Genomic DNA, 25,992 nt, shown 5'->3' on the forward strand with positions numbered 1-25,992 from the left:
CTGCGCAGACCGAAACTGAGCGCGCAAGGCACCAGAGCCTCGTTCTCCCTGGAGCGCCCGCGTCGGCAGTGGAAGACGTCAAGCCGGAAGCGGAAGTGCGTTACCGCCAAGGCTTTCGGGAAATGTAGTCTCCAGCCCTGCCGTGCTCGGATGGACAATACTTGGAGGACTGCACTGCCTGCCCAGCGCTCGTACAGTATCGGGGGACGCAAGTGGGCTTCCTGTGATACCTCTTCAAAAGGCACACCCAGATCTTCCTGTTAAGTCTAAAATTGGTATAAACGTTCTAATCTGTGTGGTGTCACCATTTAAAAAGGCTTTCTCATCTCCACCACACCGCTGTCCGATCCTCTAGGAGCCCTTAACCTGAGTAATGCAATTTTGTGCTTACTTAGAGTTATTAAAATTCAGTCTAGACCAGTTTAAAACTCTAAATTCATACCTTCTTAGATGCCCGCATGCCCTGCCCGCATCTGCTGTGTCAGGCCTGCTGGTCCCGAGGCTGGCGGCTTCCTCACAGGGAGATGCGCAGGGGTCTGGGGCCTATGTGCAGCTTCACCCCAGCTCACTGTATTCATTCCTAGAGGGGTGGCCTCGTTCAGTCCTCAGCTCCAACCCCTCTCCAGGTGGGTCACCCCCTAGTTTGGTGGGACAGACCCTGGGACACAGCACTATGCCTCCTGCCCACTCTGCTTTCTTTCCTACAGGGAACTCAGGGACACGATAAATCTATGTCCCTCAAGCACAGTCCCAGCTTCCCATCTGGTTAGCTCCCCCTTGAGAATGAGCTCAACGTCCCGGTTTAGCCGACCAATTATAAATATCTGGTCACTCTACCCAAGATCTATTGAAATCCTTTCTTGTGATCTGTGGCGGCAAAGAAATCGGACAGAGCCGTCCTGTCCTTTTCTTCCTAGGCACAACACAAAGGCAGACGCTCAGAGGACTTCACACTCTGCACCTAGAGGCTATTCCAACAGCACACCCCTCCCTTCAGAAATCTCCAGTTACAGGCACTTGTCTGCGTTAGATTCCTCCCCACCTCCTTACCACCGAATACACACTCTTCAGGGGCACACGGTAAGCTATCGCAAGAACTCTGGGTAGTGGGCCTGTGGGTTTGCTGGGGCTGAAGACACCAAGCTCCAGCGATTTCAGATGCCTCTAATACCTCCAGTCATTCTCTTGGTACCTGAGTCCCGCAGTCCCGTGGGGAGAGGCAGGGGCCTCACCCTAGGACCACAGGTACCCTCTCCTCTGGATCTGACCCTGTTGCATGGTTAAGTGTCATGGGGCCTGTGCGACTCCCACACTTCCGAGTGCATGCAGTAGGACAGAGTGCCCAGTTCTTGTGGTACCTTTTAGAAGGTAGGGCAATATGATGCTTTGTTTTCATCTTTGGGGCTTTATCAGCAACGCTAAACAAACAAAAATTCCCTGCCAAAACCCTGTGACAACTCTTAACTTTTGAAAATGAGTATTAAAATTCAAGAACAATTAGTAATTGCTAGTTTCTTAATGCACATAGTGAAATAAAAACCCCACTAATTATTACAACTATACTTGTCTGGTCATAGCAGAATAAAACACCATCTATATATCAGGTTCAAATTTCTTGGTTCCTTTATCCATTAAAATGCCCCCCAAAAAGTATTTTTCCAAAATTAATAGGGCTTTCACTGCAATTAGCAAAAATTAGTTCTCTCCTTCCACCAACTCCTGCCAATAATCACTTATGTTCCTCATATACAGGAAGCCTTCTGCTCCCCTGCCATTCCTTTCTTTTTAATTGTTCCCTCAAATGGCATTTATGGAGAATGGGAATGCTTTGCTTGATTTGACAGTGCCAAGGCGCTCCTTTCTTGGGCTTGGATCAGCTTCTCACCCTTGGGAGCATGAATGCCCATTATTCCTTCTCCTAAGTCCTTCAGTCACGCTGAATGTACAGGTCAAACAGGCTCATGCTCCAAGAGGAACCAAGCAGGTGGCTTTGGGCGAGGAGGAACCAGATAAGAGCAAGGAGGCAGATTTTAATTGTAAAAGAGTTTAAACATTCAGAGGCACACACAACAAATATGCATCACCCTCTTTGAACAAATATTTAAACAAATATTTTGTTAGATTAGCTTTTATTAAAAAAAATAGGAAAGTTTAAGCCTTCTTTTATCCCCTCCCATCCCTTTTCCCTCTAGCTCCAGGGGAAACCACCACTCTGAAGCTGATGTTTCACTAATTTCCTACTTTTACTTCATGTGTGTTGATTAAAAAAATACGTGTTATGGATTTTAAAAAGTTACATCACACTATACACAACCCTTCTGCAACTTTATTTTCAATTATTTTCAGTGTTTTTCTTGTTAATATATGTACATCCAGTTCAACCATTTATTAATATTTGAGTATCTCCTGTACTGGGGACAGGGCACTGAACAAAAGATACATAAGTTGCTGTCCTCAGTCATCAAGCTGTTCACTTGCTATTTTTGTACTTTACTGTAAGAACGTTATGCTTCAATAAAATTTACATCCCCCCAAATCTCTACTCTCACGGAGCTTACCTTCTAGAGAAGGACATATAATAAGTAAACTATTTAGAGTGTCAGGTGATGGTAGGTATTATGGAAAAAATGAAGCTGGGAAGGGAGTTAGAGCGTGCCACGCAGGGTGATTGCTATTTTGATAGGATAGTCAACGAAGGGTTCATTGAACAAAGATCTACTGGAGGTTAGAAACCAAACCAGGTGATATCTAGGGGAAGAGGATTCCAGGAAAAGCGAATAGCAAACGCAAAGGTTCTGAAGTGGAAGCTTGCTGTGGGTGTTTAAGTTACTGCAGAGAGTATAGCACAGGGAAATATATACAAGATCTTATGGTAGCTCACGGAGAAAAAAATGTGACAATGAATAACTGAAAAATTGTGCTCTTCACTGGAATTTGATACAACATTGTAAAATGATTATAAATCAATAAAAAATGTTAAAAAAAAAAAAAAAGCTACTGCAGAGAGGTCAGTGGGCCCAGAGCATAGTGATCAAGAAAGGAGAGGAGTGGTGAGTCACACAGGTAATACAGGGCAGCAGGTGGTGCCAGTACTAAGTAGGGCTTCTGCTTTAGCCTGTATTCATGAAGTGGAGAGCTATTAGAGAGCTTTGAGAAGATGAGTGACACAATCTTATCAGATTTTTACAGTATCACTCTGGCTGCTGAACTTCGAACACAGAGAGGCACAGATGGAAGCAGAGGAACCAATTAGAGGCTATTGCAGATATCTGGACCAGAGATGATGGTGACATAGGCTAGGACAGTAGAGGCAACAAGAAGTGGCCATCCTCAAATATCCCGCAAGTTAGCAGACAGAGCTTATTGAAATTTGGATGTGGGATGTGAAACAAAGGAATCAAGAATGGTTCCCCAGTTTGGGGGCAGAGCAACTGGAAGGATCGGGTTGCCTTTTCCCAGATGGGAGGACTGAGGAAGGAATATGTTTATGATGGGACTGGGAGGGGGAGATCATGAGTTAGTTTATCTTTGGACATATTAAATTTGAGATGTCTGTTAGACATCCAAGTGGAGACATCAAGTAGGCAGTTGGTTACATGAGTATGGAGTCGGGTTGGAGATAAAAATTTTTAAGTTGTCAGCAAGTTGAAACAGGATGAGAGCCCCAATGAGAGCCCTCACACTAGGATGAGAGCCCCAATGTAGAAAAAGAAAAGAGGTCCAAAGATTGAGCCCTAGAATTCCTATGTCTAAAGCAAGGGGACATAAAGAAACTGGGAGAAGTAGATGTCAGTAAAGTACAAGGAAATCTAAGTGTGATAATCTGAAAGCCAAATGAAAAAAATGTGCAAGGGTGAGGAAGTGATCAACTATACCAAATAATGCTGACAGGTCAAGAAAAAGAATTGAAAAAAAGACCACTGGATTTAGCCACATAGAGTCCATCAGTGACCTCTGACAAGAGCAGAAACAAAGACCTAATTGGAGGGAATGCAAGAGAGACTGGAAGGAGAGGAACTGGAGACAATGAGTATTAGATAGACACCTCTACTGAGGAATATTGTTAAGTGAAGAAGGAAATGGAGTGGCAGGTGGAGGGAGATGTAGTTTATGTATGTATGTATAAGTAAATATATACATATATTTAAGATGAGAAAAATTACCTGTTATTTTGCTGATGGGAAAGATACAGTAGACAAGAAAAAAAAAAAGATGCAGAAGAGAGGACAATTGTAGGAATGATGTTCTAGTTTACGAAAAGGATCTAATACACCAGAGGAGAAGTTGACAAGACATTAAGAGAAGAAAGAGTCAACCACAGAATCAGTATATAAAGAAAGAGTGCATGGACAAGATGCATGTAAGAGAGTAGTTGCCTTCTGATTGCTCTTATTTTTCTCAGTTAGCTAGGAAACAAGGTCGCTAGCTGACTAAGGACTGGTACAAAGAGCTGGAGGTTGAGAAGACAAGCTATAAAACAGTACCTAAGGAGACCAGGACAGTGACTGGACTAGGGGAACAAATGCTTGAGGTTAGCAGCCAGGAATTTAAAGTGGAACTAGTCACTGTGGCTGCTCTTCTCCAGCCACATTTACCCGCATGGGTCCAGGAGTGGAAAAGGTGAGCTAGAAGGGCTTTTTTTGGGTGGTGGTGGTTGTTGTTTTTGCCTGATACCCTGGTTCCTCTATGTACTTACTGTATTGTATTAAACAATATGCTATGATTTATTAATCCATTCATTTACTGTCAGACATCTGTGTTGTGTCCATATATTTACTATTTCAAACACTGCTGCAGTGATCATCTTTGTATGTCTTCGTGCTCACATGTGAGTATTTCTAGTCTACCGCATATATCTACAAATGGAATCGCTGGGTTAAGAAGTATGCTTAGCTTCAATTTTACTGGATATTGCCAAATTACTCCCCAAATGATTATATCAATTTACCCTCTCACTGACAGTGTATAGAAGTTCTCACTTTTACACCCCCTGCCAGATTTCTAAATTTTGCCAGCCTAGTGGATCTGAACTATGATCCCACTGCTTTCTTCTGCAATATTCTAATTTCAAGATTGAGCATTCTTTCATTTACAAGCCAGTCTTCTTTGTCTATCAACATATCTCCACAGTAATGTTCACTAGTAAGACTGCACTGAGTACCTATTACATGCCTGGCATTGTGATAAGCAGTGGGACAAAAAGTTAGCAAAACAGATGTGGACCCTGTCTTCCTGGAATTCACAATCTACTGTGGGCTGTGTTGGGGGTGGGGGAGAAAATGAAATAATCTAAAATACAAATTGTGGTAAGGTAAAGGACGTTAACAATAATCCATGAAAATGTAAAAGGAGACCAATTTTGTTGAAGTAGGGCAGTCATTAACTCTTCCCTGATGTGACATTTGCATTTTTAACCTAGGAGTTAACTAGTTCAGTATTTACAAAAGCCCACTGCAGCTATAAAGAACCGAGCATCACCATCACGCCTAATCACTGCAGAAGTGGTTTCTTCTCAACCTGGCACACATGAGTGTTACTGGCGGACACACCTGCCCTGCTGCCCTTCCCCAGACACACGCAGGCACTAGGAGTGGGAGAATGGTTTTCTCCTGCTTCCCTTTTGCAATTCCCAGACTATTACTCTTGTGCTATTATATCTAGTATATTCTTTTATGAGCCTCACACCATCGGGTTATACTTACCTCTACACGCTGACACAGTAATCCCATTTTGGATATTTTATCTCATTCTGGATATTTTAAGAAAAAATTCTATAGAAAAAAAGGTAAGAGTATTTTTAAAAATAAAAGTATTCAACATCATTATAAAAATCAGTGCCCAACACAATCTAAATATTATTGCAACAATAGGAAGCTTGTTAAAGGGATCATGAGACCGTGTAGCAATATGAGAAATATTTATGAGAAAGGTTTTTAAGTATTATACAAGATTTTATCTACAATATAGGCAATTGTAAATATCTGATATATTAAGGTGTGAGGGTTGAGTGAATTTAGGGGATTTAATTTCCTGAAATAGTCAAGAAAACATTTCAAGGCCCTTTATCATTTTATCTCCACTTGGTCTCTGACCTAATCTAGCACCATATCCCTTCATCCACTCACCCCCAAACGACTGTTACATGCAGCTCCTTGAACATAACATGGCTCTGGAGACATGAGGTTAAGAGCAATGCCCTTGCAGCCAAGCACTTCTGGGTTCCAAGTCTGAATCTGCCGTGGGCAGTACTTTATCTCCTTGGGCTTTTCCCCACATTATAAACAAAGATATAATATACGCATTTGGTTTATTTAATGAAAGCAACAGAAATGTAACAAATTAGCTTAATCAAAAAGGGAGAATCATCGGATAGTGGGGAGCCTATAAAATCCCAAGAAGAGCGTCACAAATTAAGCCAAGTCCAAGGATGTCAGGAATTAGAAATGAGAACATCATGTTGGTTGCATCCTCTCTTACTACAACAGAACTCCCCTCTCTGGTAAGGAATCCAGCTCCAGGCAACTCTAGGCCTTCACCTTTCGAGTCTAGCAACTCAAAGTATCCTTGCTAACTCTATTTTGAAAAAATCCTGTCAAAAGACCCCGAATGGCTCAACTAGGTCACTTGTTTGTCCCTGGATCTATTACTGAGCCCCAAGATGTCTTGACTTGTGTTTTTGTGGTGAGTGAAGCAGGGACTGTTACTAGAAGAAAAGGGAGGGAAAGCTGGGCAGAGATACCACAAGACCTAGAATGGGGAATTGTAAGGATCAAATGAAATGATGGCTATGAAGTACTTAGCACAACGTCTTACAAGTAGTAAGCATTCAACAAATGATAGCTATTAACTCACCTGGCTGTGATGAGTTTAGCAGGTAATCCCTCTTCCTTGATGCGTCACTCTTTAATCTTAGCCAAGTTCTGAAAATTGAAAAAGACAAACTAACTCCCATTCAACTAAGAAGGCTATTTATTGAAATACTACAATGATGTTACAAGGATGTATTTCACATAGCCCAGAAAGCTGGGTGTTTGTAAGTGCACGGTGCATGGTTGCTGGGACTAGAGATTCCTCTGCTAAATCAGCCATACATACATCCTGGGCCCCCTCCCTGTCAATGAAGATGTGCTGAGATTCAGAGATTGGGTAGATCTAGGCCAGGCTCCACACACAAACCAGTGGTCTCCTCTAGGTCTTCTGGAACTAAGTCTTTATTAACTTCCATAACAGTTGTGCAGCACTCAACTGGTTACAATTCATGCCGTTCTTGCAAACAGTCCACTATGGGGATCCCCAAACATTCAGCAGCAAAATGAACTCCTGTTAGGCATCCTAGACAATTAGTAGAGGAGATTCCAAGTAGAATTACCCCTTGGCAAACTGTGTATCACAAAAGCATGGTCTTGGCACTGTGTGCACTAAACGTGGAATATCATAAAAAACGCATTTTTGAATGCTTAATGTTTTGGAAGGGCAGATCTGCTATAGAGTATCCCATCCCATTTTGCTCCACATGTACTAAACTCATTGGGCCAGACAGCCCACATTTCAGGCACCATGCACATTTTTCCTGCAAAGAATTATGAAGGATATTTGGGAGCTGCCTCATGCTATCCAGGATGAGACAAAAGTTATAGATTCTGTTACCTGACATGCAAAGCAGCCAGTAGGAAAGGTTCACCACCACCACCCCATATCACTCCTCCCTATGCTTAATCATTAGGGTGGGAAAGTTTGCTCTTCTTGGGGGCGGGGGGTGCAGAGGATCTTTTATCAAAGAGGTCAATTTCCATAGTTGCTTCCAAACTTATCTGCACTCTTGGTGCCAAAGAACCAACAAAGATTCTGGAAATTCCTTTAGGATAGCCCATGGGAGGCATCAGGGGATATTAAGGATTAGAGTGGATCACTGACGCTTCCCTCATGCTTTACTGATGGAAAAGCACCACAGAGCTGAAAAATAAGTTAATTTTTTAATGGTTAAAACTTCTTTGGCACACAAAATGATTCATTACATGCCAATTCTCTAAACTGACCTAACAGCAAGTTATTATTATCCAAATAATTGGACTTACACTTCCCCAACAGTAAAATTAATTTGGGGAATTTTTTTTTCTTAGTTCTGTTTTGTTTTCCCATTGACCCAACCTAGGAAGCTTGGGGCAGTGCTTTTTATTTTTTTCCATGGGAGAGACATGAAAAGCACAGTAAGAAGACAATAATTCTATGACTTATGTTACCTGAAGTACGATATTTAGGAAAAGGAAAAAAGTCATTAGTAGTTCAACTATTTACAATTTCTGTTAACATTTTGGCTTGTAAGCTTCCAATAAGTTGCTGTAAATAAGTGTATGACAAATTTGCATGTGTCCTGCTGCCTCTTATGCTTTTATGATTCCCAAAGTATTCAACTCCAGAGTGCGCACTGACTATTTGTGCATCTGATTGTTTCAAAGCTTATTTTAAAGCCCTGAATTCCAAAATATCTTCTTAGTGGCAAGACCACAGGGCCAAAGATCCAGGAGACCTGCATATTGACCCAGCTTTGCCGTTATAAACGTATCATGCTGTGCAAACCACTTCGCATCTTTGGCTTTCAGTTTCTTCATCTGTACAATGAAGTGGCTGGACCAGTTGATCTAATTCTTTGAATGGTGAGTTCTTGGAGGTGGAATTGGTTTCCATGGTAAATTTAATGTAAGAGCTACAGTTGAATGCAGCTGTCAAGTAATTTAAAAATGAGTTTTGGTCAGTATAGCAGGAGTTTTATTTATTTTTAAAAAAGGTTGTAAACAGTGAGAGTTACAAGTTAAATTGTTGAAAGTTGGTGACCTCCTACATACATATATTCAAAATCTTTACAAAGTCTAATATATAGGCATATCATTTCTAACAGGTTATGTTAAGATGTCTGTAGTTTTTACATGTCTGTTATCAGATCTGAGAATGTAGCTTTTATTTATTAAAAAAAAAACAACACTACTAGCAGTTTTCTCCACACAACACACACACACACACATAATTCATTACATCCCCAAGCTTTCTCTCCAGTAAGAATCCTCTGATACTAAGTAGGAACAATATTTTAGCTAAAGCTTTCAGCACATTCCTTAATGTCAGGGTTCCTGGGGTTTATTTCGTGTATGAATTCTCTGGTGTTTAGTAAGAGCTGAGCTTCGACTGAAATTCTTCCCACATTCCTTACAAGCATAGGGTTTTTCTCCAGTATGAATTCTCTGATGATCATGCAGATTGGTTTTCTTCCGGAAGGCTCGCCCACATTCACTACATTCATAGGGTTTTTCTCCAGTATGCGTTCTCTCATGCTGAATGAGGGATGAACTCTGACTGAAGGCTTTCCCACAGTCAATACATTCATAGGGTTTCTCTCCTGTGTGGGTTCTCTCATGCTGAGTCAGTGATGAGCGTCGACTGAAGGCTTCTCCACATTCATTACATTCATAAGGCTTTTCTCCAGTATGAATTCTGTGATGTTCTATGAAGCTTGTACTCCTTTTGAAAGCTTTTCCACATACATTACATTGATAGGGTTTCTCTCCAGTATGAGATATAGGTTGTTGACTGAAGGCCTGCTCACAATCATAGGGGTTCTCCCCAGTATGGATCCTCTGATGGTCAGAAAAGTCTGTAATATGACTGAAGTCTTCCCCACAGTCATCGCAATGATAGGACTTCACTTCAGTGAGAGTGCTTTCATCTTGCATAACAGATGAGCTGTGCTTGAAATCTATGCTGTAGTTACTGCTTTGGTAAGGTTTGCCTCTCTTATGAATCCTCATATGTTTATAAAGGGATGGGCTCTGACCAAAAGCCCTCCCACATATGCTACATTCAAAAGGTTTCTCTCCTGTATGAGTCCTCTCATGTTGGACAAGGGAAGAACATCGACTAAAGGCTTTCCCACATTCCTTACACTGGAAGGGTTTCTCTCCACTATGTGTGACCTCATGCTGAGTGAGGGATGTGCCATGCCTAAAAGACCTCCCACATAAATTACAACGATAGGGTTTCTCTCCAGTGTGAATTCTCTGGTGTTGAACAAGGGAGGAGCTGCGCTGGAAGGCTTTCCCACAGAGACTACACTGATAGGGTTTCTCACCAGTATGAGCATTTTCATGCTGACCAAGGGATGAGCTATGCCTGAAGGCCTTTCCACACACATTGCATTCAAAGGGTTTCTCCCCAGTGTGAATTCTCTGATGCTCAGTAAGTTGTGTCTTCCAGAGGAAGGTTTTTCCACAGTCAGTACATTCATGATGTTTCTTTCCAGGATAAACTCCCTGATCTGTACCATTGGGGAAAGCTCCATCTCCTTTATGAGTTTTCTCATGTTTAGTTAGTGATGATCTATGAATAAAGGCTTTTCTACATTTATTACATTTATAAGGCTTCTTTTTTGCAAGGATATTATTCTGATTGAGTAAATCTGAATTATGCCCCAAATTGGTCCCAAGTGTATTACATTCATTAGACCTTGGAGGAATGTTCACTTGTGTAACCAGGTTTGTATTCAATCCAGAGTTTTCCCCAAATTTATTTTGCTCAAAAGTTTCCTCTCGTGTGATTATTTTCTTCTGGGTGGATACACCTGGCCCAAGATGTCTCTTCCAGTTTTCCTGGTGCCTCTCTAATTGGCTACTAACATCCCAAGCGTCTTCTAATGTGGCATGGGAGAGATCATCCGTGATAAGGGATACTTCAGATATGCTCTGGCGCAGACTTGAAGATTTGGCTTCAGGCCTGGTCTTCCAGTCTGAAAGACATCCAAAGTGCAAAAGTCCCCTATTGCCTCCTGCTGAAACAAACTGCTACAGTAGGAATGAGGAAGTGAGAGAGAGATAAATTATACATCACTCGTTTTGAAATTAGTCCTGTAGCTTGAGGAGAAAACCCAAAATGGAAAAAAGGAAGAGTGAAGAGAGGTGACAGTGCGGATTGCAGATCCAGAGTGAAGGATAAGTCCAGAATGAGGAAGCCCATGTAGGAGGCTTGTTAGGGAGTAAGGGAATAATTGAGCATGAGAGCATTTGGCAGAGATACAAATGGAGCAGGATCACAGTCCATCTGGCAGAATCCTATCTGCTCTCCATGCCTCCCGTCCATTTTACAAACTGTCACAAAACCTATCTTCCTAATATATCCATTTCATAATTTCTTTAAAGTCACCTCTGAGGCTTCAGATCTTCAAACCCTACAGAGAAAATCTGCAGCCAATGATCTAACTGAAATGATTCTTTGACATACTTGAAGAGCAAAGGCTATACTTCCCAAGCTGAAAAACAGTATTTCAGGAGGCAAATCATCCTTGCCCTTACAACTGGAGTTGTGGTTTTATTCTATTTGAGTTCTGATTCTCCGTTAATCACCTATCCTAACCAAAAATGATTCAGTTTCATCTGCCTTAAAAACTGATCTCTAAACTTCTGTTTAACCTCAGAATATTAATAGCAGAAAATTAAATTAGTTAATGTCTAGGTGCTAAAAATGGTAATCTTTAAAAACTAAAGGGAGGGGGGTTTCTGGAGTGATGGAAATGTTCTGTATCAATAGGAGTCTGGGTTAGATGGGAGAATGCATTTTCAAAATCAACTGGATGATACATATAAGAGGTGTGTATTTCAATGTATGTAACATTTTCTTAAAAAAAAAGAACTATGAACAAATATTGAACTCTAGTCAATGAAATAAATGCTAAAGTATTCTAAAGGTGAAATGTACTCATGTCTGCAACTCACTGGAAAATGCATCAAAAGATAGATTAACAGATGGATAGATGAAAAGATGTGATAAAGCAAATACAACAACATGCTAACTATAGAATCATGGTGGTAGGTATACAGTATTCACTGTATAATTTTTTTCAACTTACCATATATTTGAAATTATTCATAATAAAATATTAGGAGGGAAAAAACAGCAATTATGGGGCCCTAAAACCCCCAATTCCTTATCCTGGAACAAGACTCAATTTTAAATTCCCAAGGACAAAGAATGCTTTGTATTTCTTTTAGAATACTTCTCAGTGGGACATTCAAGAGATGTCTGTTGAAATGAATGAATGAGAACATTCTCTCCCCAGTTAGATTCCATAACAATCAATCAAGTACTTTCTGACTACCTTTTATATGCTCTGTAATACAGATGGAAAATATATGGAAATATAAGTAGACTTTTCAGAAGGTTAAAAATCTAAGAATAAAAACAAGACTCAATTTTTTTTTAAGATTCAGTATTTTAACAACTAAAAAGAAAACCCCATCAGATGGTATCCATACCATCTGAATTTGTGTGGTAGAGGCAATATAAATGGTATTTGCGATCAGAGAAGGAAGAAATAAATATATTATCTAATGAGGGAAAGTGTATGCTACTTACAGAGAACATCAAGAAGAAGTCGAACCTAAGTAGAGCTTTTTTTTTTTTTTCCAGCAGAAATAGAAAGAAATACTGGACAGTATGATGGGGATTCTTAAATCAAGGGAGTTTCTGTTTCCTATAATGAGGTACAGGGAGTAATAGCAAGGTTCTTTCAGAGGCAGGTGGTTTATGAAGATAAAACATTAAAATCCAGCATGGCCCATGGCCCATCAAATGATGAACAGATAAACAAAATGTGATATATCCATACAATGGAGTATTACTCAGCAATACAAAGGAATGAAGTTCTGATATATGCTACAACACGAATGAGCCTGGAAAACATTATGCTAAGTGAAAGAAGCCACTCACAAAAGGCTACATATTATATGATTCCATTTATAGAAAATATCCAGAATAGGCAAATCCAGAGAGATGAAAAGTAGATTAATGATTGCCAGGAGCTGGGGGGATGGGGAATGGAAGTGACTACTAATAGGTATAGAATTTCTCTTTGGGGTGACCATGTTCTGTGATTATATAGTGGTGATGGTTACACAACTCAATCCATATCCAAAACCACTGAACTCTATACTTTCAAAAGCGTTAATTTTATGGTATATGAATTATATCTGAATAAAACTATGATTTAAAAAACCCAATATGGATTAAAAAAAGATAAGCAGAGCAAGCAAATTCAACTGGGTATAATAGTAATCTAAGTCTGGGGCTTCGTGTAGGATGTTACCAGTCCAAGTTAAAAGGCAGGAAAATCTAAGATACTTCTCAAAGCAGGAAAACAACCTGGGTTGAAAGAAAAAGACTAAATAAACTATGGTGTCTGGCCTAAGGGAATGGAAACTTGGTAATTTCTAACAGGCAAGGGGAGAAATGGGTTATGCACAAGGTAGCAAAATGTGCTGATTAGGGCTGCAAGAATGATTAATTTAGATTTTACATCTTTTTTTTTTTTTTTAACATCTTTAATAAGAACCGTATGGGACTTACAAGTGGAGGGCTCCTTTGAGAAAATAAAAAGTAACCAGGGAACAAGTAAGGACAATTCTGAGTTTACAGCACAGAATAAAGACCTGCAAATACCACAAGGCAGGCACCCTTTAACAGGGAGGTAATACAGAAAGAAAGGGGAGGAAGCCAGAGGGCAGACTCAAGGTAGACTCACTTAAGAGGGAAAAGCAAGAAAAGCCAAAGAGTTAAAGCCAAGAAGCATTTAACAAGTAGGTAAACCAGGAAAGGATGATACTCCAGGAACTGTGGAGAGAGGAAATGAATCAAATCAGCATGAGCACAGGACGGAAGGAAGACGGCATTGCTCCCCAGACAGGCGGTACAGAAGTGCAGTCAGGGAAAGAAGTCTGGAGGCAAGTTACAAAGGAAGAATCAAGCTTGTGGGTATTTCCTACAAGTTTGGGGATCCGACAGTGAAAGTATCAAGACAAAACAAGGAGGAGACATGGAAGTTCAACCAATGTCTGAATGAGTAAGAAGTGGGGAGGATACAACTCAAGTGCTAGAGCACACGCTTAGCATGCACAAGGTTCTGGGTTCAATTCCCAGTACCACCTCCAAAAATAAATACATAAACCTAATTACCTCCCCCCTCAAAAAAAATAAATAAATAAAATGAATGAGTAAGAAGAGATCTCTAAATAATGAAGGAGGATTAAGGACACCAGAGGAGAAAATAACCCAGCAAGTAGGGTTACAAGACAGGGAGAGATGGTGTTCTGAGTGTCGGACAAAGGGTTACTTTCAGAAGGGAGAAACGGATACCTTTCCCTACAAGACCTACGAACAGCAGGAGCACCCTCATGGAGAAGGAAGACATACAGAGGGGTCATCCAGGAGATGGCTCAGCCTCTTCTACAGGTCTAGGCGCTCCCAAGGCAGCAATGTGAAGGGGTGCCCCTCTCCTTCGACTGTGCCTTTGTACGTACTGATTCCTACATGCTTGACTCTCATTTACCTGGATAGAAAGTTCTTTGGATTTCTCCCTCTGCTATCCATGGCTCTTCTCCTTGCTCCAATTTGAAGATCACCTCTGGCTTGGAAACTTGATATCCTGCTCATGGGTAAATACACAAGATTTGGTTGTCTGTGCAAGTGGACAAAGAACCCTCTACAAGTCAGTATTAGGCCTTGATCCTCAGGAACTCTGAAGGGAAAAAAAGGTGCAACTTGAGGAGCATGCAATCAAACGGCCTATTTCCAGTTCTGTGAAAGAAAGATCTTTTACCTAAAGAACAGGCTCAGAAACCCATAGAGCTGAGTCCCAAAATGATGAACAAACTCGGACCTTGAACACAGTCACCCAAACTATGAGCCCCACAACCCTAGTAACTGAGAAAGAAAAGACCCATCAATACAAAGACAATGAGATGTGGTCCTTACCAAGAGAAACCAAGTGGCTATAGTTCTCCAGCATCACATCCTTGTACAAGCGCCTCTGAGCAGGATCCACGTGGTGCCATTCTTCCTGGGTGAAGTTCACAGCCACATCCTTGAATGTCACTGATTCCTGTAGGATCACATTCCTGCTTAACTAGGAATTAACCCCACAAATTTTCCCATGCGATACTGGGAACATACTGGAGGGTCTATCAGAAACAGTGATCACACATTTGGTATCCTAAGGGGGCAATGTTGGGTTAAATGTACTTGTTGTTTACATAATTTTATAAAGAATCTAATATGGCAGGCAGGAAGGTCATGAGGGTCAGTATGTGCTGCAATCCTATATGCCTACTTAGCTTTCTTCTTGTTTCCCTCCAAAGCCTTTTATACAATCAATTCCTCATTGCCCCTGCACTTCTTTTGTTGCAAAATCCAAATACAACAGCAAATAAAAAGTAACAGCCTTCATTCAACCCTATCACCAATCTCACTAAATTCCTTACAAATAACCACTGTTAACAGTTTGGAGTACACACTTAATAGTCCTGTTCCATGTTTTACACACACAGAGTCTTTTGTGCAATACCATATATACTGTTTTACAACTTGCTTTTTACATTTAACTATATATCTTGGAGATCTTCCCACAGTGCTATGTATACTTTCACCTTACTCCTCTGAATTGCTTCACAGCACTCCATAGTACAGTTGTACCATAACATACTCATTGGCTAAAACCCACAGCACCCACTGTACTAAGAATAACATTCAAACTCTTCCATCACTCACTGGGCTCTGGCCATGTTGACCTTTTGCTGATCCCTGAACACCTCAAGTTTGTTTCTAACCCTGGCCTTGGGATCACCATGTGGTTGACAACTAGTCACTTAGGTCTCAGGTCCAGCATCACCACCTCAGAAAAGTTGTCTTAGCGCCTCCATTCTACTACACATCGTATTACCATGTTTAATTTTCCTCCTAGCACAGGTATCTCTCACTGTCCAAATTCCTGCCACCTGAACTCAGGAACCAAACAGACTCAGGTTAAAAAGGACACTTGCACTTCTAACCATTATCTGAGATTTCCTGTTAGCCTTTTTTGTCTCCCCGACTGCAAGCTCCGTGAGAATACGGACTTTTATCTATCTATTTATTCACTGCTATACATCCCTCTAGTGCCTAGAATGATGCCCAGCACATAGTGGATGCTTAAAAAAATACTTGATGAATGAATAAACAAACAAGTTCCTGTTAATAGATATTTGGATTAGTTCCAATATTTTGCTATTACAAACATTACTGCAATACAAATTCTTTGTGCAAATATGCTAGAATTTCTGTAGGGTAGCTAGCTAGAATTGGAATTGCCAGATCAAAGGTCTTTTCATGCTTTACCCCACTCCAGTCACTTCTTCATCACACTGCAACCAGGCTGGCTGAAGACTCCTGTGCCTCCAAAGTGTCAGTTCTGAGGCTCACAGGTTGATTTCTGTCTTGCCTCATGAGGCCTTGTTAAGCCATGAGACACCTGTCATCATGCCCTATCTGAAATATCCCCTCTGGTCCTAGATAGATTTCTATCTCAAGAAGTACATAATAAAGTATGTAAAAACAATTACTATGAAAAGACACTTAAAGCAGAGCTGCAAGTTCACCCCAGCAGTGAGAGAAAGTTACGTGGAGGCTCTGCTTTACTCCATGCCCTTCTTCCCATGTGCTTAGCTATAGCTGAACTGGACTTTTCAGTTTCCTGGAGAATATCATTCTCTCCCATCCGTCTTTCCCTCGCTAACTCCACTACATACTTCAGGTGTAGGTTAGATCTTTGGTGAGGTCTTCTGAACCCCCAGTGGAGGGTCAATACCCCTGTTATGTGCTTTAACCCACTCTGCACACTAACAGCTACAGACCTAACAATCTATTTAGTGCTTGTTTTCCTAGTTAGATGGTGAGCATTATGAGGGCAGGGACTGTACCTTTTCCTTTTTTCAAGTCTAGAACACCAATGTCCAGCAATGACCTGACCCAACACTAAATATCTGTTTCCTGACTGAGTTGAGCCTTAAGGAGATGGCTGAGATCTGAATTTTAGAGAAAAGGGGACTGGCCCCAACTCCTACTGACTGAGGTGCATGACCACATCCATACACAACAATGGCTCCTCTGTATCACATTTCTCCCTTAACACTGTGACTGTGTCTTCACAAGAACAGAGAAGGGTTGAAACACGGCAGATTTTTCTGATCAAGGTCAGGGATCTGACTGTGCCAGGTAAGATGACACTAGATATTTACTAGATGCCTGGCTTTACCGTATGTACTGTGGCAGAATAAAAACGCAAATGAAAAACACTGCAGTCTTTGAATAGGTTTGTTTACTTTAAAATGTGTTATTTATTAGAGCACGATATACAGTAAAGTGAGGTGCTACAAGCGTTCCAGGGATGGACAGCACAGAGCATAAGACACTGCATTATGGTGTCTGTTACCTATTGTTCACTGTGCTTCTAGAGGGTCAAGACCTTGTCTCAGACACCTTCGAATCTCCAGAGGCCAGAACCATTTTGGTACATAACAGACAGTCAAGTGTTTGCAAGATTAAATAGATAAAATGTACTCTGAGATCCTTGGTGTGAGTTAGCCACTCTGAATCAGATCAACTTTAGGGCACTCCCAATGGAGGTCACATTTTGGACTGTAATAAAATGATTCAGTAACATCTTCTGAATGCTGCTCACCCTTCTTCCAGATATAACTGGACCTCATAATCTACAACTTTAAAAAATTTACAAGAAGTATAAAATGTTCCCCTTCCCCACAAAGAGAGCCTTGGCCAAATGATGGAACCCAAAACAACAGGGCATACTAAGTTGAGAAGATTTAATTTCATGGGCTCCTAAAAAGTTCTACAACTCATAAGTATGTAATATCCTTGGGTAAATCACAGATCTCCTGGAGATCCAATTTTCTCATCTATAACATAGATTCCCTGAACTGAAGAAATAAAGAGTTTTAAGAGTAGAAGGGTGAAAGAGCACATATATAGCGTATTTAACATGTATTTATTATATTTAACATAAGTATTAAATATAATATTTAATCATTTATACTGTGTACAATTATAACATTAAAAACTACTTCCTCTAAGGCCAAGTTAGTTTATGCAATTAGAACACATAAATTTACTGGGAAACAGTATGGTGTTTTCATTCAAGTACTCTGTGCTCTCTGCTATCAAATAATAATAGTTTGGTAAACTGAGAGTTAACAGTATCCCTAACAACTCAGTACAGAGAGAAGAAACAGTATTACTGTTAGCCTTCACACACATACACAGACGCCCTATTGAGGTTAATGGCATCATCATCTACAGTATTCCCAACTAGAAACCTGGACCTCACCTTTGGCTCTTCATCTTTTCCTTTATGCCTTGAAATTACGAAGAGCCTCAAAAATGTCTCCTAAATTCAGTCTCTTCCTTTCATCTTTCAAACACAGCTCACATGTGGCTACTGAGAACTTGCAATGTGGCTCCAAATTGGGATGTGCATTAAGTGTAAAATACACAAGGGATTTCAAAGACTTAGTAACAAAAGAATATAAAATACCTCACTAATAATTTTAAAATACTGATTCAAGTAGAAATGCTCATATTTTGTCTATATAGGGTTAAATAGTATGTATTGCTAAAATTAATTTCACCTGTTTCCTTCTACATTATGGCTTCTAGAAAATTTAAAATTATACATGTAGCTTACATTTGTTTTGGACAGCATTGTCCTAGATTGTTCTAGATCTTCATCTCAGGCCATCCTCTCCAGGTGACTGAATTGTCTTTCTCTTAATTTTTGCGTCCTGCCCCACACTCCATGCTTCCACCAAGTGGATTCTTTGCCCTGTTTACATCATTCTCTGTCCTGCCTCTTCGCCTCTATATAGTCCATTCTGACCATCATATACTTTCCTCCCTCAGCTCTACAGGAAAAATTCCAAGTCATCCTTCTAGAACCAGTTCAATGGTCCCTTCCCTTCTGAACATTTTCCAGACCCCTCATCTTCCCACTGCCACCTTCTGCATTTGGTCCACATCTCCATGTCAGAACTGTAGCTATAATTTCATGTTTTTCTCCCTCATCGACTTCTCAAACTCCTTTTCATTTCAGTATTTTCAGAACAAAGTATGTTAAAATTGTCCAGAATCACATTGTTAGAGCAGGCAAATAGCTAGATATGAACAGAAAAAGGGGGACACAAACCAAATGGCAGGAACTGGACAGAAAGGAGGGGCACAAGCCAAATGCAGGAAACCACACATCATGTAAGCACCAGGGATCCCTGGGAAGAGAAAGGAAAGCAGGAACCTTTGGGCTGATAAGGGATCACACCTTTTGGGGTGATGAGTGGCCTGGAGACAAACAAAGAAAGGTGAGAAAAGGCAGGAATCTCCAGTGTCCGAATGTAACCTTTTGCTCATTACACCCTCATTCAATAGAGTTAGCCTTGCAGATCAGAAGTACCCATCATGCACCGACACCATGACACTTCCAATCCAGACTAAATAAGGACAAAAATCCCTCCTCCCTTTGGGAAGGTGGAGTTGGGATGATAATCAGGGAATACAACCCCAAACCCTTCCCTCCCCAATGAATATTCTGCCTATTCATTTTTACACCCTATGTAAATAACTTTCCAAAAAAACACAGGGCAGCCGCTCATCTGAGCCTGCCTGCTCTCCCCTTGAGAGTGTACTATCCATCCTTTAATAAATCCTCACTTTACTTTTTTAACCACTGTGTCTTGTCTCTGAATTCTTTCTGGGATGGGACAAGAACCTGGAACACCAGTTGCATCCACCGGCAACAACATGGGCAATATAGAAAAAATTGTTTATGCATGAAGGGCCCTACCAAACCACATTTAAAAGCTCCTCAGGTGATTTATTAGAAAAAAGCAACAACTAACATTTATTGAACACTCACTGCAGGCCAGGCACCCTCTCACTAAATCCTTATTTCTGCCCCACAGGAAGCAGGTACCTTCTCCTGACTGGTTCTGTGGCCTACCCCTGGTTGAGAACCACCACCTGGCACAGAGCAGGAATTCCAAAAATGTCTGCTGAGTGAATGAATATAGAGTCTGGGTAATTCTTACTGAAGGAAAAGCCGTTCTGAGGATTAAAAAAAACCAATTATAGAGAGTATAGAGGACCAGGCTAGAGGGTAGAGGCACAAGATCAAGTAGGGAGGAGAAGAAAAGGTGCCGTGGCCTGGCCCTCCCCTGCCCGCTGCCGATGTCTCCCCCCACCAAAAATGATAGATTTGTGAGTTATATTCTTGGATTATAAAAAGCAGGGACAAATGGAAAAAATGATGGCATTAATAGTCAAACCTAAAAGCTGGCTCCTCTTAAATACCGGCTGAAGAGAAAAACCTCTGACAAATCTAGTAAGAAAAGAAATTTTAAAAGAAATCAATTTAAAGATAAAGGGATAAAGAAATCAGTAAAATACACAGACGTGTGTTAAGAAATGTGAAAGATCTTTGCGAAGTGGATAATTTTTAAATCCTAAATCACCAATGTTGACACAAAAAGGGAAAAATCTTAATAACTGAGCAGGAAATAGAGGAAACTGTTCCAAATTCATCCTCTCTAAAAAAAAAATAAAAAAAAAAATCCTAGATCTAAATGTTTTATACGTAAATTTTTTCAAAAGACAGAAAAAGACAAAAAGAGATCTGAATGAATCTATACATTAAGGATGAGCATGCCATCAAAATCTGCCAAAGATCTCTCTCTCTTGCTCTAAGGGTTGCATCACTTAAGAACACAGATGTAAAAAAAATTTTAATTATCTACTGTAACCAATGGGACTTTATCTTAGAATTATTTGTAATAGTAGAAACTTTAGAAACAACCTAAATGTTCTATGAGAAAAAGTAAAATAAATTTTGGTGTACCATGCAAAGCAATATAACATAGCCATTAAGTGATTAAAAAAAGAAAAATCCTCATAAAAATTATATAAAATTCTTAAATGTTATAATTGAAAATGTCTAAGGGAAAAATATGCATAGGGAGAAAAAGTTCATCAAAACAAATACAGAAGTGCTAAAGAAGAGAAATCATAAGTGACTTGTTTCTACTAAAAAGCGTATATATATATATATATTTTTTTTTTTTAAATAAAAGTAGTACAAGGCATAGAAAAGTCAGGGAAAGAATCATGTTTTTGAAATAGGTCTTAGAGGAACAGATTTTGACATTCTAACATTGTCTCAAAAACAAAATTTCTTACAACTGTTCAGTGAAAGTCACATTGTTTCATGCAATTGTTTTATCAGAAAATCAGCATCACTGCAACTGGAAAAATCATATTTTTTGCTATATTAGGAACAGAAAATGCAGGAAAGTCTAAAATTACTGCTTGGGGTTAAATGGTTATGAATGTTTGCTCATGTGACACTCACTTATTGTGTGTGTACTTCTGAACAAGGGATGAAAGGAGTCAGGTGACCCTGTTCTAAAAAAGCCGAAAGCCCAGTACAGAGATGGATGGGTAAGCACACCACCGCATATGACGTAAGACAGTACTATGACAGGTGTGCACAGGTGCTATGGGAATGCACAGGAGAGGCAACTGACCTTACTCAGGTGAAGGAAGGTCTGAGCTGGGGCTTAAAGACCAGCTCCAGTCAGCTCAGGCTGGGAAAGGGGACCTCTGGACAGAGGTTAGCTCGAACATCCCTGACCACAAACATCCTGACCTGGTTCAGCAAGTGGCTTCGCTTCCCCAGAGCATCTTTTCTGAGTTTCCATGACCTAAGCCAGCTTTTGCTGGATTTGTTCATCCTGATGACTACAGAGCTCCCTTGGGATGTGGAGTCAACAGAGACCAGGCCCTGGTCCCTCTGCATTTCCTCCCCTTCAAGATAGAACACCAAGAAACCTGGTCTCCACAAGCAGCCTTTTCTTATAAAACTTTCCCCATTTCTTACTTTTCTGGTGGCTTTGATACCAAGTAGGACCCTATTGGGTTCCTGGTACAAAACCCTTCCCTGTCCCCTGTTACTAGTTTGAAGGAAATAAGCTTCATTCAGCTTCCTTGACTTTCCCTGAGTTGCAACGGGCAGATTCAGTTGTTAATCAGGGAAGAGAGGGAATGCAGAAGTGAGGGGACAGTCCAGAAACAATAGTGCAGCCTTAGGGCAGGGTCCTGGGTCCTGGTTCCTGTTCAAGGAATATACATAACAATATCTTTAAGTTTTTCTGTAGGAACTAAGATTCCCCCCCCAACCCTTGCCTCTTGTTTATAGTAGAGTTGAAGTCTCCTGGGCCTTAGTTTTTTCTGGTGGACACTGGGTGCACCAGATTGTTAGCATTCTGATTGAAAGCAACTTTCCTTTTTGTTTCCAAGGCTGCTGCCCCCAGGATCATACCCCTGCCCCTTAAGAAAAAAAGTTATTCTTATCTAAGTTTCAGGAGGCAGCTACAAAGAGAAGAAACAAGAACTGTTTAGAAACCCAAGACGGTGGAGGATTTGACTTCCAACGGACCCGATGAGCCTCATTATACTCTCACTGGAATGTATTACCATGCTAAGTGACACACCCACCAGCACCAAGACAAGTGACAGTTGCCATGACAATAACTGGAAAAGTCCATGAAAGGCCAGAAGACAAGGCTCCATCACACCCAGAGGGAAGAAGACATAATGGCAGAAGCCTCCCATAAAACTCTATGTGACCCGAGCCACAGCTGGAGCTATCTCTACGGGCCATCTTGGCCCACTGGAGTGCCTTTTCCTCACTCTGGAGAGCCTTCTTTCCTCTTCCTCTTCTGAGTAATAAAACAGCCATTCATTTTGTCCCTCTGCCTCTGTTGCAAATTCCTTCACAGTCGGTGGCAAGGACCTACACTTTCGTGGACTCCCTAATTGAGGGGTCTCTCTGTCCACTAATAGCTTCAACTTTAAGAATGGCAAACATCATAGAATAGATAAACAAGATTATACTGTATAGCACAGGGAAATATATACAAGATCTTGTGGTAGCTCACAGCAAAAAAAAAAAAAGTGACAATGAATATATGTATGTTCATGTATAACTGAAAAATTGTGCTCTACACTGGAATTTGACACAACATTGTAAAATGACTATTACTCAAAAAAAAGTTAAAAAGATACATATTACTAAACATAAAAGAAGAATAAAAGATACTGAAACCTCAAAAAAAAATGGCAAACATCTTTCAAAAATTGCAACTAAAAACATAGTACACATATAATGAAAAGGATGCATAGTGTTTACAGACACAGTTACTAAGGATCCACAGAACTCAAGGATTTTCAGGGTATCAGGAGCCAGCCCATCTCTGCTCCCTTTCCCCTCTCACCATGGGGGCCACTTTAGCTATCTGTTAGCTAAGCCCTGGTAGAAGGTTTCACTCACAGGAGCTCCAACTTTCAAACTCTTGCTCCTGTACAACATCATTCATAGCAATCTTTAAAACCAAACAGTTGTAAAGTTCTCTGCTCAAAAACACTGGCTCACCCTATATTAGCCTTCTTGCAGCTCCCTGAATACACCAGACACACATCCTGCTGTCCCCTCTATCCAGAGGACTCCCCTCTGGACCTGTGCAGTGTTAACTCCTAGAATCTCTTCGAAGTCCGCTCAGATGGCACAATCTCAATAACAAAAAGGCTTATTCTGACCACCCAATTTAAACTGCACGCCTACCACAAGCCCCTACACTTCCCTACTCAATCTCTTTTGCCTTTCTCTACCTTTTTATCTTTTTTGAGGTACTGTTGTCTTCTACAATATCATACAATTTCCTTACCTACTGAATTTTTCTGTCTCCTTGTAGGATGCAAGCTCCATGAAAGGAGAAACCATTACAAATTTTGTTCACTTATGTATCCCAACCACCTAGAAAAGTGTCTTAACACATCAGAGGGGTTCAATGACTATCTGCTGAAATACACTACCCACTACCTGTCACACAGGACAGTGGTTTCACGTACAGGCCCCTCATCTTCTTGCCTCCCAACCCCCCCGACTCACAGTCAGTAGGCTCTATTCCCATCCCCTTCATTTTCACCTGTTGAGACTCTGCTCCTATGCAAAGGCAATACCTCCACTGACCTTCCCACCAGCAGAGTTTCCCTTCCCTTCTGTACTCACAGCAGCCTCCTGATCTCTGTGGGGACACTCGACACCTTTCCTGTGCTATACTTCTGCTTGAGGCTATCTTCCCTCATTAAATTAACTTCCCAGATAAGCAGCCACATGACTCAACTACTCATCTTCTGCATTCCTCTGAGGGCCATGCTCAAAGAAAGTGAACCAGTGACGAAGGGAAATTTCTGCCTAAAAAGCCCTATTTTTAGGGCTACTGTTCTGTTCTGTCCTGTCCTCCGTTCCCAGTCAACATCCGCAGCCTGAGTTGGTAACCGAAGTGGACTGTCAGGCCATTCCACGAGAATATAACTGAACCAGAGTACTCAGGAAACACAGCTTTTAAAGTGAAGTTTAAAGAGGTCCCTAAAATTCACTGCCCAGAACACAAATCCACTGTCACCATCAAAAAGGCAACCCTACCCCACCTGTGGAAAGGATCATCACCTGCATGAGGAAACAAGAAGTAAAAAATATAAAGGCATTATATATACTGTTTAATTTACTGTAAACTGCTTTTAAAGAACACTGGTATTTTTATCTGTACTGATCCTGACTGTCTCACACCCAGAAACTAGAATCTATGGTTTTTTTTCCTTAATTGTAAAGAGAGTGTGGATTAAAATACCATTTGGACCTTGTTATATTTTCACTGATAGCCTCTGTAAATCAATGGGTAACCTCAGAGTTGTGATGCTTCTAGAAAATGCCTCCTAACTCACAAGAATAAATAAGCTTCATATTAAGTCGAAGGCTGGCCGTCTGGGGATGTGCACTATTATTTCTTTGTTAAAGGAATAATTCCTTTGTTAAAGCAGAAAAGGACATGAAAAGCTACAGGACAAGTCCTCCCTTGTTTGTTTGTTTTTTTCTTCCCTCCTCGCCCAGGAAAAGCCAACCTCCAGCCTCTTTCTAGGCAAATCCGGACAAGGCTTCTTTGGTCAGACCCCTTAAGGTCTCTCCATGGCCCCCTCTCTCCTTCATTCACCGACAGTCACTTTCTCCTCTACAGTTTTGTGTCCTGTCACCCTACCCTCTAAGTTCCTTACTGACAGAGTTCAAGGAATTGGCCTGGCACTCAGGATTCTCAACACTGACACTTCGCAACGCATCCACTCTTAACTCCTCCCACAAGACCACACTGCCCTCGTCCCCTCCTCCCCACAGTGCAGCCCCCCAACCCTCCACTCCCCTGCCTGGGGAAGCCTGCTCCTCGTTGCTCCGGACACCTTGGGTTTCCTCACGGTTAGGAGGCTCCGAGGGGGCAACCGAGCCAGGAAAAGGAGTCGCTCAAGCAGAGAACAATGACTGCTCTAAATATACCCCGGGGTAGGGACGGGCTGCTTACCTGGGGCCTGGTCGTCGGAGGCCTTGGGGCCATTCCTGCGTCACCAGCCCGGCTCCCAGACAGGGTCTGGGGAGAGAGAAGAGGACCACTCACCCGGCAGGAACAGCCGACCCCACCCCGCCGCGCCAAGCCGGGCCCGCCTCCGCCCCTCTGCCACTTCTCCGGCAGAGAGAGGTGGGGAGGTGCGCGGGCCCCGCCTGGACCTGCCTCCCCGAAATTAAAGGCTCGCGGCCTCCGGGACACCCTCCTCCGGCCACGCCCAGTCCCGCCCGCAGGATGGTGGGCGCGGCCCCGCGCACACACACGCCAAAACCGTGGGAGGTGCCGCCTCGATCCGCGCACGCGGAATCACCGCCCCCTGGGGGCTCAGGATTTCGCGACGTCAGGCCCACCCTGGGCTAGGGCCGGCTCCTCCCGCCCCGGCTGTGGGCTCAGTCCTCTCCAACTCTGAAGTACGAAGGGCGGCCCAAAGCGGCCTTAGCCGCGCTGGGGCCGGACAATGGCCGCAGCGGAGGGGCAGAGCCGGAAGTGCGCCTGCGCACGCGGAGCCTTGCTCCCGCAACCGTGGGGCCGCGGCGGGCGCGGGACTACACTTCCCAGACGCCCCCGCGCGTGGGTCCCACCGTGGTGGCCGGGGAGGACGCAGCGCTTTCCGAGGCACCCTGGTGAGGAC

General features: G+C 41.8%; 1 protein-coding gene across 5 annotated transcripts; it reads right to left on the minus strand.

The window, feature by feature from the left end:
• Nucleotides 1-180: 180 nt before the first annotated feature.
• ZFP90 (ZFP90 zinc finger protein) lies at nt 181-25,839 on the minus strand. Of its 5 annotated transcripts, none has more exons than XR_012509252.1 (5): nt 25,320-25,616; nt 14,791-14,917; nt 14,366-14,461; nt 6,853-6,920; nt 181-5,771 (listed from the first exon to the last, which is right to left on the minus strand). XR_012509252.1 is itself a non-coding variant. In XM_010962524.3 (5 exons), exons 2-5 carry the CDS (start codon nt 25,350-25,352, stop codon nt 9,117-9,119), a joined length of 1,914 nt encoding a protein of 637 aa, XP_010960826.1. In that variant the 5' UTR covers nt 25,353-25,385; nt 25,712-25,839; the 3' UTR covers nt 8,966-9,116. The 5 variants fall into 5 exon arrangements, 4 of the variants coding, with proteins under 4 accessions (XP_074226629.1, XP_010960826.1, XP_010960829.1 ...); XM_010962524.3 differs by lacking the exons at nt 181-5,771; nt 6,853-6,920 and adding exons at nt 8,966-10,774; nt 25,712-25,839 and having other exon boundaries at nt 25,320-25,385; XM_010962527.3 differs by lacking the exons at nt 181-5,771; nt 6,853-6,920 and adding exons at nt 8,966-10,774; nt 25,625-25,828 and having other exon boundaries at nt 25,320-25,385.
• Between the last annotated feature and the right edge of the window lie 153 nt (nt 25,840-25,992).

The sequence above is a fragment of the Camelus bactrianus genome, chromosome 9, assembly GCF_048773025.1.
Source record: "Camelus bactrianus isolate YW-2024 breed Bactrian camel chromosome 9, ASM4877302v1, whole genome shotgun sequence".
Lineage (NCBI taxonomy): Eukaryota > Metazoa > Chordata > Mammalia > Artiodactyla > Camelidae > Camelus > Camelus bactrianus.

Bases quoted from the DNA above. Each gene is read 5' to 3' on its own strand.
- ZFP90 (XM_010962524.3), bottom strand. From the start codon at position 25,352: ATGGCCCCAAGGCCTCCGACGACCAGGCCCCAG. The intron at 14,462-14,790 runs GTAAGGACCACA...ACCCATGAGCAG, and splicing joins TAGCCACTTGGTTTCTCTTG to GATATCAAGTTTCCAAGCCA. The intron at 10,775-14,365 runs GTAAATGAGAGT...GATGTCTTTCAG, and splicing joins CCAAAGAACTTTCTATCCAG to ACTGGAAGACCAGGCCTGAA.